This window comes from Haliotis rufescens, unplaced genomic scaffold (genome assembly GCF_023055435.1).
Source record: "Haliotis rufescens isolate VD_foot unplaced genomic scaffold, xgHalRufe1.0.p SCAF_10, whole genome shotgun sequence".
Classification (NCBI taxonomy): domain Eukaryota; kingdom Metazoa; phylum Mollusca; class Gastropoda; order Lepetellida; family Haliotidae; genus Haliotis; species Haliotis rufescens.
In genome coordinates this window covers 9,437,826-9,450,150 of record NW_025963780.1, presented here as the reverse complement: position 1 = coordinate 9,450,150, position 12,325 = coordinate 9,437,826, and the positions used below count along the sequence as shown (strand labels likewise).

The window sequence follows — 12,325 nt, the reverse complement described above, 5'->3', positions numbered from 1 at the left end:
CTGGTTCAGACATTGGTACTTCCTCGACTAGATCATGACTCTAGGGCTTGTCTAGCTTGTCACTGTAGAAACGTCAAAAGCTGCGAAACGCTGCAGCTCGCATTGTGTCCAAACATCGAATACTCCCACATCATGAATGTACTACACTGGCTTCCATTTGAGTCCAGGATCTGTCTTACCTACAGTTGTCAACTTGAAGCATATAACTTGCATGAGGCAGAGAAGTGGTGGAGAAACTGTTCTGGGGCACTGTACCACTTAACTAATGCTATCTATATGAACTGATTTACGTTTAACTGTAGCGCTTTGCACATGCACGAGCGTATGGGTGCTAGCGCAATATAAGTGAGCATTTATATAATTATTATGAACAAATTGTTGAATTGAGTCAATGTCATACATCAGAAGCGCACGTAAAATATCTTATGTCGCCCGCACACAACATAACGGCATCCCCAGATGCTAAAAGCTCGACTCGATATTCCTTGAAAACTTGTCTTCGATCAATATGATGGGCTCTTACAAAGCTTTACAAACAACTTTAAAGTTGCTAATAGTAATGATAATGCTTTTCTTTTTCATTACTCCTGAATTCTACATTACTTATTTCCGTGTCTGCTGACCACAAATAGTCTTGAAATATTCTTTTTGCATAATAAAAAACTAATAATGACATAGTCCTACATGGCCTAATCGGTAAAACTGTTCCGTATCCACAGTGTACATAACATTTTCAATAGCACCTTGTTTACAGTGTTAAAACACAATGCTCATGGAGCGCCATGCACAATTCGGTTACAATGATACACAAACAAATCGATTTTAGCGCTTCATAAACAGCTTGATTACATTGCTTCATAAACACCCCAATTAAAGCGCTTCATAAACAGCTTGATTACATTGCTTCATAAACACCCCAATTAAAGCGTTTTATAAACAACTTGATTACAGCCAGAAACAACCTGATTACTTGCAGCCTTTCAAAAACAGCCCGACAAGGGACCGTTCAAACTTCATGGCTAGAGGGGAGGGGTGGTATGTGGGGGAGGGGTATAACAGCATTTTTACGTAAATCCTTTGTGTTTTTGTTTACATGGGAACATAACGGGTTGCAGTGTTGTTTTACGGAATCACTATATCCCTCAATTTCATCGGTGTCCTAGCTGGTTGTTACATCAACAACCTCCTCATCAGAACTCTCAACATGATCACAGTCAGATGGTTCTGTTTCATTAGGATCTTCACAGTCTTTCAAGATCTGTCTCCCTTTATCTGATGCTTATCATATTTTCATATGTCACATGCATCATAATATAGTTTACATTTTCATTCTTCAGTTTTTCGTCTGTTGTTATATTGTGACACTCTAAATATTTGTCCAAGCCTGACACTAAAAGTGTTTCTAATTTTCTTGAAATCAGTAGTTCAATTTCATATGAAATGTACACAATGTTAAGTCGGAGCCGAACCGACGATTACCTACAGTGTTTCAAAAACAACTCGATTACAGCGCTTCATACACAACTCGATTACAGTGCTTCATCAACCACTCTGTGACAGTTCTTCATAAACACTTTGAATTAAGTGATAAAACTCTTCGGAAGGCATGTAAGAATTTGTAAACGCAGCAGAAAGTCCGCAGTCCGTTATCTAAGGGAGGTAACTGTGATTGAAACCGCCACACCATCATGACTGGGTCACAGTGCAGCAGGATCGCACAGCTTGTTAGTACCTGCGGCGTTCAGTTACTGCATCGACACAACGGAGGCAGATGTAGCTTCGGTAGGCACTTATCTTAAAGTCTGGATATAAAATCATTGTTTGTGTGATTAGCTTTGGTGTCGATCACGTGTTATGTGATCACAATATTGGGGAAGAAGGGGAGAGAACTCTTGCTGAATATCGCGTTTCATAAAATGTCTTGTGTGCAGCTACACAGATGCTAAACTGGGAGGATTCTGCACATTAAGAATGACCACTTTACCAGAAATAGGTCACATAAAGTAACACGGAATAAGATTGATATGATCAAAAGTTTGAAATAACGAAGCCAAACTACATGTATATATTTGTCATGCTGGTTAGCGTGAAGTTGGAATTTGGATCAAGGTTTCAGTTCGAAATGAGGCCAACTAATGCCCTTGATGTAAGAGTCCCAGCTTACGGACAACTGTGGACTAACATCTCATTAAGCTCATATTTGACTGGAACGATTCAGACAAAAATGTGTGTATTCTGTTGATAAGCTAATACCAATGGCTGTAACGGTCACTATTAAATAAAGCCTAGATTTTTAATATGTTATATACTAGAGCAGTTGCATGCTTTGGTCAACGGTATTATCATCATTTCTTGACTTCATAACCTGCAGAAAACACGTGGAAACATATTATTTGTTTAGTTCCGCATTCATGGACTCGTAGAATCTTTAGGCCTCTTGGACATATTTCTCATCACCAATCGGCCATTTGGTTTCACAAGATATACTCCGTACATTTTATTTCATTGTTTTTATTTAGTATCTTAATTTGAGAATTAAAAACGAAATACAAAATGAATTAAATAAAACTAAAATGTCTCTTTCGTTCTCTCCCACAACACTCATATTATACCCCGCTCACTCACTCTTCAGTGGAAGTAAAATATCTTGTTTACAGAGTATTTAGTTTTTGCCGGACTTAATTACCTAATCCCAACGTGCATGATCACCTATGTATTGTTTGGGCGATAATATCTACAAGCTATTCGTCATGACTTTTGTTTAATGTACAGATTTGTTTATCAAGTCATCATGCATACATTAGGTTTGCTTAATTTATTATGTTGGCAAAAAAGCAAATAAATTGTTCCTGATCTTAGCGTTTATGATTTATCTTCAGACAATGATGTTGTCATAATTTCTAGAAGCTCAATCTACTAGGAAGGTTCAAAGGTAAGTGATGAACATTAGCATCAGCATTCTTCCATTCATGTTTTATCTGTGTTCAACTGATGCAGTGAATGTTCTGGTTATTTAGTTACAAGAAAGTTCTTGACCACGTCATCACAGCAGTCGGAGCGAAGCAGTCCACTGGAAGGAATACGAATTCTAGATCTCACCAGGTATATAAACATGGAGATGAAAGTTATTGTGTTTCCACTAATCAGAAGTATGTAGTAGAAATACGACTTTATGCTTGTACTTCGTTGCATGGGGATTCCATGCCAGAATATGTCCCTTAAATCTGTCTTCAATGGGGATAAGGTGATTACAATATGCGACGTTGCGCTGTCTGGCATCGACATTTTACAGGTCGCCGTGGCATAGCAGGAACAAAGGATATTCCAGTCAGGAAGGTGAAGACAGCGCATTATGTCTGTATTCATAGATCTACGTGATACAATGTATAGTCTGTCATTACAGAAGGTGAAGGACTTTTAGATGAGTTCGTCACCTGCCAGGTTTATGCGTGTACTTGCATGACCGTACTGTGTGATGTTCTAGCTGGACTTTACTGTAAGATGTTCCAGTGTAATGTTCAAGCAGGGCCGTACTGCTTGATGTTCAAGTAGGGCCGTACTGTATGATGTTCTAGAATTGGCGTGCTGCGTGATGTCCTGGAAGGGGCGTACTGTGTGATGTTCTAGCAGTATCGTACTGTATGATGTTCTAGAAAGGGCGTGCTGGGTGATGTTCTGGAAGGGTCATCCTGTGTAGTGTTCCAGAAGGGGCGTACTGTGTAATGTTCTAGAAGGGCCGTACTGTGTGATGTTCTAGCATGGCCGTACTGCTTGATGTTCAAGCAGGGCCGTACTGCTTGATGTTCTAGCATGGCCGTAATGTGTGATGTTCTAGCAGTGTCGTACTGTGTGATGTTCTAGCAGGGCCGTACTGTGTGATGTTCTAGCATGGCCGTACTGCTTGATGTTCAAGCAGGGCCGTACTGCTTGATGTTCTAGCATGGCCGTACTGTGTGATGTTCTAGCAGGGCCGTACTGTGTGATGTTCTAGCAGTGTCGTACTGTGTGATGTTCTAGCATGGCCGTACTGTGTGATGTTCTGGCAGTGTCATACTGTGTGATGTTCTAACAGGGCCGTACTGTGTGATGTTCTAGCAGGGCCGTACTGCTTGATGTTCTAGCATGGCCGTACTGTGTGATGTTCTAGCATGGCCGTACTGTGTGATGTTCTAGCAGTATCGTACTGTGTAATGTTCTAGCAGTGTCGTACTGTGTGATGTTCTAGAAGGGCCGTACTGTGTGATGTTCTAGCAGTATCGTACTGTGTGATGTTCTAGCAGTGTCGTACTGTGTGATGTTCTAGCAGGGACGTACTATGTAATGTTCTAGCAGGGCCGTACTGTGTGATGTTCTAGCATGGCCGTACTGTATGATGTTCTAGCAGGGTCGTACTGTGTAATGTTCTAGCAGTATCGTACTGTATGATGTTCTAGCAGGGCCGTACTGTTTAATGTTCTAGCAGTATCGTACTGTATGATGTTCTAGCAGGGCCGTACTGTATGATGTTCTAGCAGGGTCGTACTGTGTAATGTTCTAGCAGTATCGTACTGTATGATGTTCTAGAAAGGGCGTGCTGTGTGATGTTCTGGAAGGGTCATCCTGTGTAGTGTTCCAGAAGGGGCGTACTGTGTGATGTTCTAGAAGGGCCGTACTGCTTGATGTTCAAGCAGGGCCGTACTGTGTGATGTTCTAACAGGGCCATACTGTGTGATGTTCTAGCAGGGCCATACTGTGTGATGTTCTAGCAGGGTCGTACTGTGTGATGTTCTAGCAGGACCATACTGTGTAATGTTCTAGCAGGGCCGTACTGTGTGATGTTCTAGGAGGGCCTTACTGTGTGATGTTCTAGCAGGGCCGTACTGTGTGATGTTCTAGCAGGACCATACTGTGTGATGTTCTAGCAGGGTCGTACTGTGTGATGTTCTAGCAGGACCATACTGTGTAATGTTCTAGCAGGGCCGTACTGTGTGATGTTCTAGCAGGACCATACTTTGTGATGTTCTAGCAGGGCCGTACTGTGTGATGTTCTAGCAGGGCCATACTGTGTGATGTTCTAGCAGGGACGTACTGTGTGATGTTCTAGAAAGGACGTGCTGTGTGATGTTCTGGAAGGGTCGTCCTGTGTAGTGTTCTAGAAGGCGCGTACTGTGTGCTGTTCTAGAAGGGGCGTGCTGTGTGATGTCCTGAAAGGGGCGTACTCTGTAATGTTCTAGAAGGGGTGCAGAGTGTGATGCTCTGGAACGGTCGTACTGTGTGGTGTTCCGGAAGGGGCGTACTGTGTGATGTGCTGGAAGGGTCGTGCTATGTGATGTTCTGGAAGGACCGTACTTTGTGATGTGTATCATGATCTATACCTCGTTACAGGGTTTACGCAGGGCCGTAGTATGGGGTGTTCCAACAGGGTCGTATTGTGTGATGTTCTAGCAGGCCCAGCGTGTTTAATGTGTGTCATGTTCTACACCTTGTTCTACACCAGGGTTCTAGCAGGGCCGTACTGTTCTATGTTGTTCGCCGATCTGGGAGCAGAAGTGATCAAAGTGGAACGACCAGGTGAGTCTGGTCAAATACACGCACATCTAATCGTAGTTCCTTTAATAACCATTTTGTTAAATGGAAGCACTCCAGCCATGCTCATTTACTTATAGGTATTAGATACTATTAGTAGATGAATTTGCATGAAAATGAGTAGTATCCTGTGCTGTGTGAGGCTTGGACAACAACTTGTGCTGAGAATGATCATGATTGATACACGACAAACTTACCTTTCCACTCGCTCATCTACCCATCCATCCAACTTGACAACCTCAATGCCAACACATACGCCTTGCCACCAGCTGACATCCCCCTTCCTACTATTTCACCTTCCAACCCACCTCCCCCATCACCACCCCACCTCAACATGACTTACTCAACCTCCTGCTTTTCACTCACTTTATTACCCAAGGCGTCTATTGTTACAGGTGCAGGAGATGACACTAGGAGCTGGGGACCCCCTTTCAAAGGCACAGAGAGTGCGTACTTCCTATCTGTCAACAGAAACAAAAAGGTCTGTTTAAAATGTGTAGTCTCTCTTGCATCTTCTGCATCTTGTGTTACAGAGTATAGTAGTAGGCTTGGACAAACAGAAAGGTGTTGATATTGTCCATCTTGGTGCCTCTGCTCTCTGTTACAGTAACAGTATAACAGTAAACTGGGAGAAAGGTGTTGAGGTTGAGATTGTTGCCTGATGCCTCTGCTCTGTCTTGCAGAGTATAGCAGTAGACTTGAAGAAACAGAAAGGTGTTGAGATTGTCAAGCAGTTGGCCGGTTCCTGTGATGTTCTGATTGAGAATTACCTGCCAGGGAAGCTTGGGGAGATGGGTCTTGGTTATGATGAAATGAAAGCTCTCGTCCCTCAGCTGGTATACTGCTCAATCACAGGTAAAACATTTATCAGACTGGATGAGTTTAGAGAAATTTTTATCTAATATGTATCTAATACAAAGTAAGACTGGTTGAGCATCTGGTACCACTCTAAACCTATTAATGATAAGATATGGAGAACAACATTTGCCAATATCGGAAAACCATATTCAATCATGAGAGCTTGATTATTATTTCCATCAGGTTGGCATCAGAGAACTACGTTAATGGTTCCACCAATGTTGACAGAAATTATCTCTGTACATATTAGACATATTCATGGTTCCAGGATGGTGCGGGTTCGGGTTAGGGTAAGGGTTACTTGTTATGTTAATATTCATGTTTCCATTGTTAGGGTATAGTTAGGGTTGGGATTAAATAATGGTAGACATATTCATTGTTACAGGATATGGTCAGACAGGACCATACAGATCCCGAGCTGGGTACGACGTCATCGCTGCAGGTGTAGGTGGTCTGATGAATATCACAGGACCACGTGACGGAGACCCATGCAAGGTGGGCGTGGCTATGACGGATTTGTCAACAGGACTGTACGCATTTGGTGCCATCGTAGTTGCATTGTTACACCGTCAGTTAACTGGGAGAGGTCAACACATCGACTGTAACCTCCTATCCACTCAGGTATACGGGTTCCCTTCCTTTTTGTCTTCCTTCCACAAGTGGAGCTTCTGTCAACCGCTAAGGTGCCTATTTGACAGACATTTCTACACAACGCAGTAATATCAGAATATATCCGTCAAAATATCTAAACATAATTCAAAACTTAGAATCTTACTATCTCAAGACAAGAAACAGTCTAATGGATTAAAAACTGGTTTTAGGTCTGCTGTTTGAATTTAATGAGTGTTTATGAGTGCTCTGTGTGAAACTGTGTACCATGTCTCTGAGTTATTAGGGTACCCAGTAACAGCGAAATTGACACACAGCTGTTGACTTTGGAATTACTACAAATCAAATTTGCTGGTATTGTCAATTGCCTCTCTTTTTAATTTCACTTGAATGCATTGCATATTCAAAGATATGCTTAAAATTTTCCTATATCAATTCAATTAACAATTTGTTAGATCAGTGGCAGGATTGACACTATTGACTGAACAAAGCAGTGTATTGAACATACATACCTGTAAATGAAATAAAAAATAAGGGGCCTTTAAACAAAATCTTATTCTGTCTTTATATTTCCTTTGCTGCACGTGTACTTGTCAGCTACAACATGTCCCTGCACCTTTACGTAGGTGGCCTCGCTTGTGAATATTGCATCGAACTACCTGAATGCTGGGATGGAGGCGAAACGGTATGGAACAGCACATGAGAGCATTGTACCGTACCAGGTAAGTGCTACCTACTTACACACTTGGATCGGACGATAAAATAGCACATGAAAGCAGTGTTCCATAGAGGATTGGTTGGGGAATGTTCTATATTATTGTATTCCGATTCAAAATCATGACTGAATCATCTGCTCTGACTAGTTGCTCTGATAGTTGCTTCAGTTGCTGATGTGTCAGTGACTGGTTGTACTGATGTTTCAGTGACTGGGTCATCTGATGTTTCTATAAACATCTTTTGCTGATGTTATTTCAGGCTTTTAAGACCAAAGACGGGGGATATATGCTGGTGGGAGCAGGAAACGACAAACAGTTTCAGCTTCTGTGTCAGGTGAGGTGTGAGGAGCTAATTTGTATGGGGTAATCCCTAGTGACGCAGTTCATAGACCTTTAGCACCGCAGTCAAACACACATTGTCACATTGTCGCGTTAACCTTTCACACAAACCCTGGATTTTTTAGTTTGCCACCATATTAGTTAGTGAGAAAAATACTGAGTGATTTATAAACTTTGCTTCGACAGATGACATATAAGACCTCTCTTGCAGAGGATGGAACTACCAGAGTTGTTGGAGGACGAGAGGTTTCAAGATAACAAAGTGAGAGTGGCAAACAGAGACATATTGCTGCCTTTACTGGGACACAGGTAACTCTGGGGAGTCCTGCAAAGATGGAGTGGGAGGGTGGATGAATGGGTTAGAGGGTAGGGACCAACTCTCCCTAGGGGTAGAGCTTGTACCTGGGTAGTTACTTCATCTTGGCTACTTCACTGTCAGATTTGGACTCACTTATTTATAACACTTCTGGGGAACTAAAGTTATTTCTAGTACAGACATTTGAAATTTCATGTGCTTTTGATATAATTAACTTAATTTTAACCTCTTTGCCCGATAACCTACTTTTCCTTTCTCAAATAGCTTCAACTAAAGAATTGACACATTCCCCTGGCACACTTTTGAACTAGCTATGTTCCGTGACTGAACAACACAGGAGTATCGTGTCCAACACAAGCTGCTAATGTTGTGTAAATGAGAACGATGGGTTCCAGGGAAGTGGGATGATGGGTGACACAGTGATCTAAGCGCAATAATCAGTTGCCTCTCTTAGTTGTGTCAGAATCCACTGGTCATGATATCGAATCATATATTACCCCTGTCTATGAAACGTGGTTAGCCATCTCCATACCCGTGCTCTTGGTTTTTGTCAAATCGTATACACATTCAGTTAAATACCGTTCTCATGTTCTCTGCATACTGCTACATGATTCATGCAACAAAATGTGGCTTTGGAAAATATATACCGAGACATTTTTAAAACAGGCTTATGGAGTGTTTTTAAATGCATGTTCTTTATTGACATATTCTATGCAGTGCAGAACACATCCTCAACTCTAGGATTATGAATAAATGGAATAGCTGACATGGACTATGTAATGTTAACGCTCCTGCTGCATTGTGACCTAGGTTTGAGACGAAGACCACCTCACAGTGGATGCAGGTGCTAGAGGGGTCAGGAATACCATACGGTCCTATCAACAACATACAGCAAGTCTTCTCTGATCCTCAGGTGAAAGCGCACACATGTCAATATTTGTTATTGTCCTAGACACATCTACGTGATACGTCACACTGGGCATACTATGTGTAAATGTGGATGATGCTGTACTGACGAGCTCATGGTTAAATTATCTGAGCCAATTGCTTCAATGTGACAGGTCAGTAGAATGAGCACCGATCTGTGATCTTTGCAACATGGACATGTTTAGTGATCAAGTGAAAAGGGGCTGAACACCAAAATCCATCCATGAAGAATTGAGTGCAAAATTAGGGAAGGAAGCCCCATCCTAAGCCTCCGTAAAGATGTGGGCACCAGAGTTTGAGCATGGCAGTCTAGAAGACGACCCCTGCCATGGAAGGCCTGTGACATCAACAACACCCGAAAACATTCCGAAAATCCCCGATATGGTGATGACTGAGCTTTATATTGCTAGTTCAATAATTTCCAAGGAGAGAGTACATTCCATTATCACAGAATCCTTGGCAGTGAAGAAAGTATAAGCTCTTAGGGTTCCAAAACGTCTGACATCTGATCAAAAGTTCACAAGGCACAACATGTCTCGTGATAATCTAGGTCTGTTGAAGCTGATTCAGAAACGATTCTTGTGACGATTTGTGAGTATGAATGAAACCCGGGTTCACCACTTGCCTAACAACCATTCAGACAAAGGCAAAGACTGTCACATCAACTGGAAAGGTTATGGCCTCCGTGTTCTGGGATGCCGAGTGTGTCATCATGGTAATTATCTTCCACCGGAGCATCTTGTGCTGTACTTTGGATCCGATTACGGGATGAAATATGAACACGTGGGAACCTGAAAAAAGGTGTGCTCTTCCACAAGAAAAATATGCGCCAGTGTTCAAATCAGTCATTGCCTGGGCTCCAATCCACGAGTGAGACTTTGAATTCCTTCAGCACCCACCTTATTCTTCGTCAGACTTCCATCTGTTCACAGACATTAAGAAAGCTTCAGCCGTAACCCATTTCGACTCGAGCGAAGACTGTGGAGAACGATTTTTGGATAAGAGAATGACTTTTACGAAACTGGATTATGATGAAAAATAAATCTTTAGGTCAAGATTTTCTATATGAGCATCAGATCTTTTCAATCATAGATGGCTACTTGACATAAATCTTACACATTAACATTTTTTTATGAAGTGCCCGGTGTTTCTTAAAGGGAATGATATAAAAAATGAGATGTTAGTGGAATACTGTTGTGGAAAAACTCTAATATTGCTCTCTGTCCAGGTGGTCCACAATGGGATGATACAGGAAGTGCAGCACCCTACAGCCGGGACGATCAGGCTTCCAGGTAAAGTTCACCTTACTGGATGTATGTATTATAGCGAGTTCACGAACATACCATGCATGCTAAGTAACCTGGGTATGGTGTCTCTTTTCATAGTGGGAAGGTTCATGTGATCAAATATGTTATTGTGCGCTGATTTATCTTCAATGTTGGTGTTGGTATATGGGTACATGGTATACTAAACGAATGTGCATGCGCACATTGACCACACATTATCTTGAAATGAAAGACGAGTGTGCAATCGCCTTTTGGTCTTACATGATAATCTTGAAATGAAAAACAATGTATTTCTCTTGTGCATTGCCAGGACCGGCCGTGAGGTACAGTGAGTCCCAGACTGTGGTGCCACGCCCCCCTCCAACTTTCGGGCAACACACACAGGAAGTGCTGCAGGGAATTCTGGGATATTCAGATAGGCAGCTAAAGCATCTGATAGATACTGGTGTTGTGCAATAGTGAGAAATTTGACTAAACAAGTGAAGATAATTTATGATAGTTTGATAGTTTATTTATCGGAATATGAATGAATTATTTATCCAGATTTTCGAATGAATGATTATTTATAATTATTTTTTTAGTCATTATGAAGCATATCACACCAATTCAAATATCTCAGGATTTTTACAGAAAGCTTTAGTCATTATGGGTCTATAAAAAAGTTCATTATTGTGGAATAATTTCTTTTTACCATGTTTATCATCAGCCATGAAGAGGTTTCTGTTTATTCTGCATTGTACGCTGTTACGTTCGGTGTTGTATGCTGCAATACATTAGGAAGCTGTCTCTGGACAGTACGACTGTTGCAGCAAACATGAGTGGCTGGGTAAAATGCCCCTTTGAACAGTACTTCTGAGTGTTATCTCAATTTAATCAAAATGAAATGACAAAGGTTATAAAGCTGTAACTGAATGTATTGTATTGAAAGGTCTCTCACCCATGGAAATCGACTAAATTGTTCTCATGGCAGCCTCATTGCTATTTCGTTCCATTGGTTTCCCATTAATGTGATGAGAAGTGTAATTAGTGTGAACCATGGCCTTTATATCTCTTGTGCATTTGCTTATTGACATTTGCATCAGATGAAAAGGTTTTACAAGTGCCTGTTTCGATTGTTCTGGCTGTTATGACTACCATATTACCAGCAAATAACAATGAGATCTGCTGATCAACGTCCTACTGGTTCTGAACACATTGGGCCCTGCAGTATGATTTCCATCGTACTTCCTTACTCAATCGAGCCTAATATGTTTGCTGTATTCAAGATTTCAGTTCAATAAATCTATCATATATGTGATGATAGATCGATTTGTGCAACTTTATTATTTACATAAATAAATACATGACAAACATGCATGAAAAACAGAAGCAATGCACATCCATGCTATGGACTTTTGTAGAGTCTGTCGGTGTTTACACATGAGCTCCAATCTGGTAAGCTGGTACTGCCTGCAACAAATTTGTGAATTTACACAAATACATGTACATACATGACTGTTTTTTGTTTCAACCAAATCGTTCAAAATTTGCGTCGCATATTGTTGCGTATTGTCAGCTCATCGGGGACCACTTGTACAAAGCGACTGTAGTTACAACTGTTGTACCTAGACGACTTCAACATAAACCTACAATAGTCATAGCTAAGGTCGTTTTGTGTGTCTGTTCCCAAGACTGTCGGTCCAATTGAGCTTTTGAGCTATGTGCATTGT

The 12,325-nt window shown here is 41.4% G+C and overlaps 1 protein-coding gene across 1 annotated transcript; it reads left to right on the top strand.

The window, feature by feature from the left end:
• The first annotated feature begins 1,650 nt into the window (after window positions 1-1,650).
• Window positions 1,651-11,913, top strand: LOC124116203 (succinate--hydroxymethylglutarate CoA-transferase-like). Its single transcript, XM_046477458.2, has 12 exons — window positions 1,651-1,782; window positions 3,018-3,102; window positions 5,477-5,550; window positions 5,961-6,046; window positions 6,249-6,420; window positions 6,809-7,044; window positions 7,659-7,754; window positions 8,008-8,082; window positions 8,299-8,396; window positions 9,214-9,316; window positions 10,559-10,622; window positions 10,927-11,913. Exons 1-12 carry the CDS (start codon window positions 1,689-1,691, stop codon window positions 11,073-11,075), a joined length of 1,332 nt encoding a protein of 443 aa, XP_046333414.2. The 5' UTR covers window positions 1,651-1,688; the 3' UTR covers window positions 11,076-11,913.
• Window positions 11,914-12,325: the final 412 nt, after the last annotated feature.

Excerpts from the sequence above, each read along its gene's own strand:
- LOC124116203 (XM_046477458.2), top strand. The coding sequence starts at position 1,689 with ATGACTGGGTCACAGTGCAGCAGGATCGCACAGCTTGTTAGTACCTGC. Across the intron at positions 6,421-6,808 it reads GGTATACTGCTCAATCACAG|GATATGGTCAGACAGGACCA; the intron begins GTAAAACATTTA and ends TCATTGTTACAG. Across the intron at positions 10,623-10,926 it reads CGGGACGATCAGGCTTCCAG|GACCGGCCGTGAGGTACAGT; the intron begins GTAAAGTTCACC and ends GTGCATTGCCAG.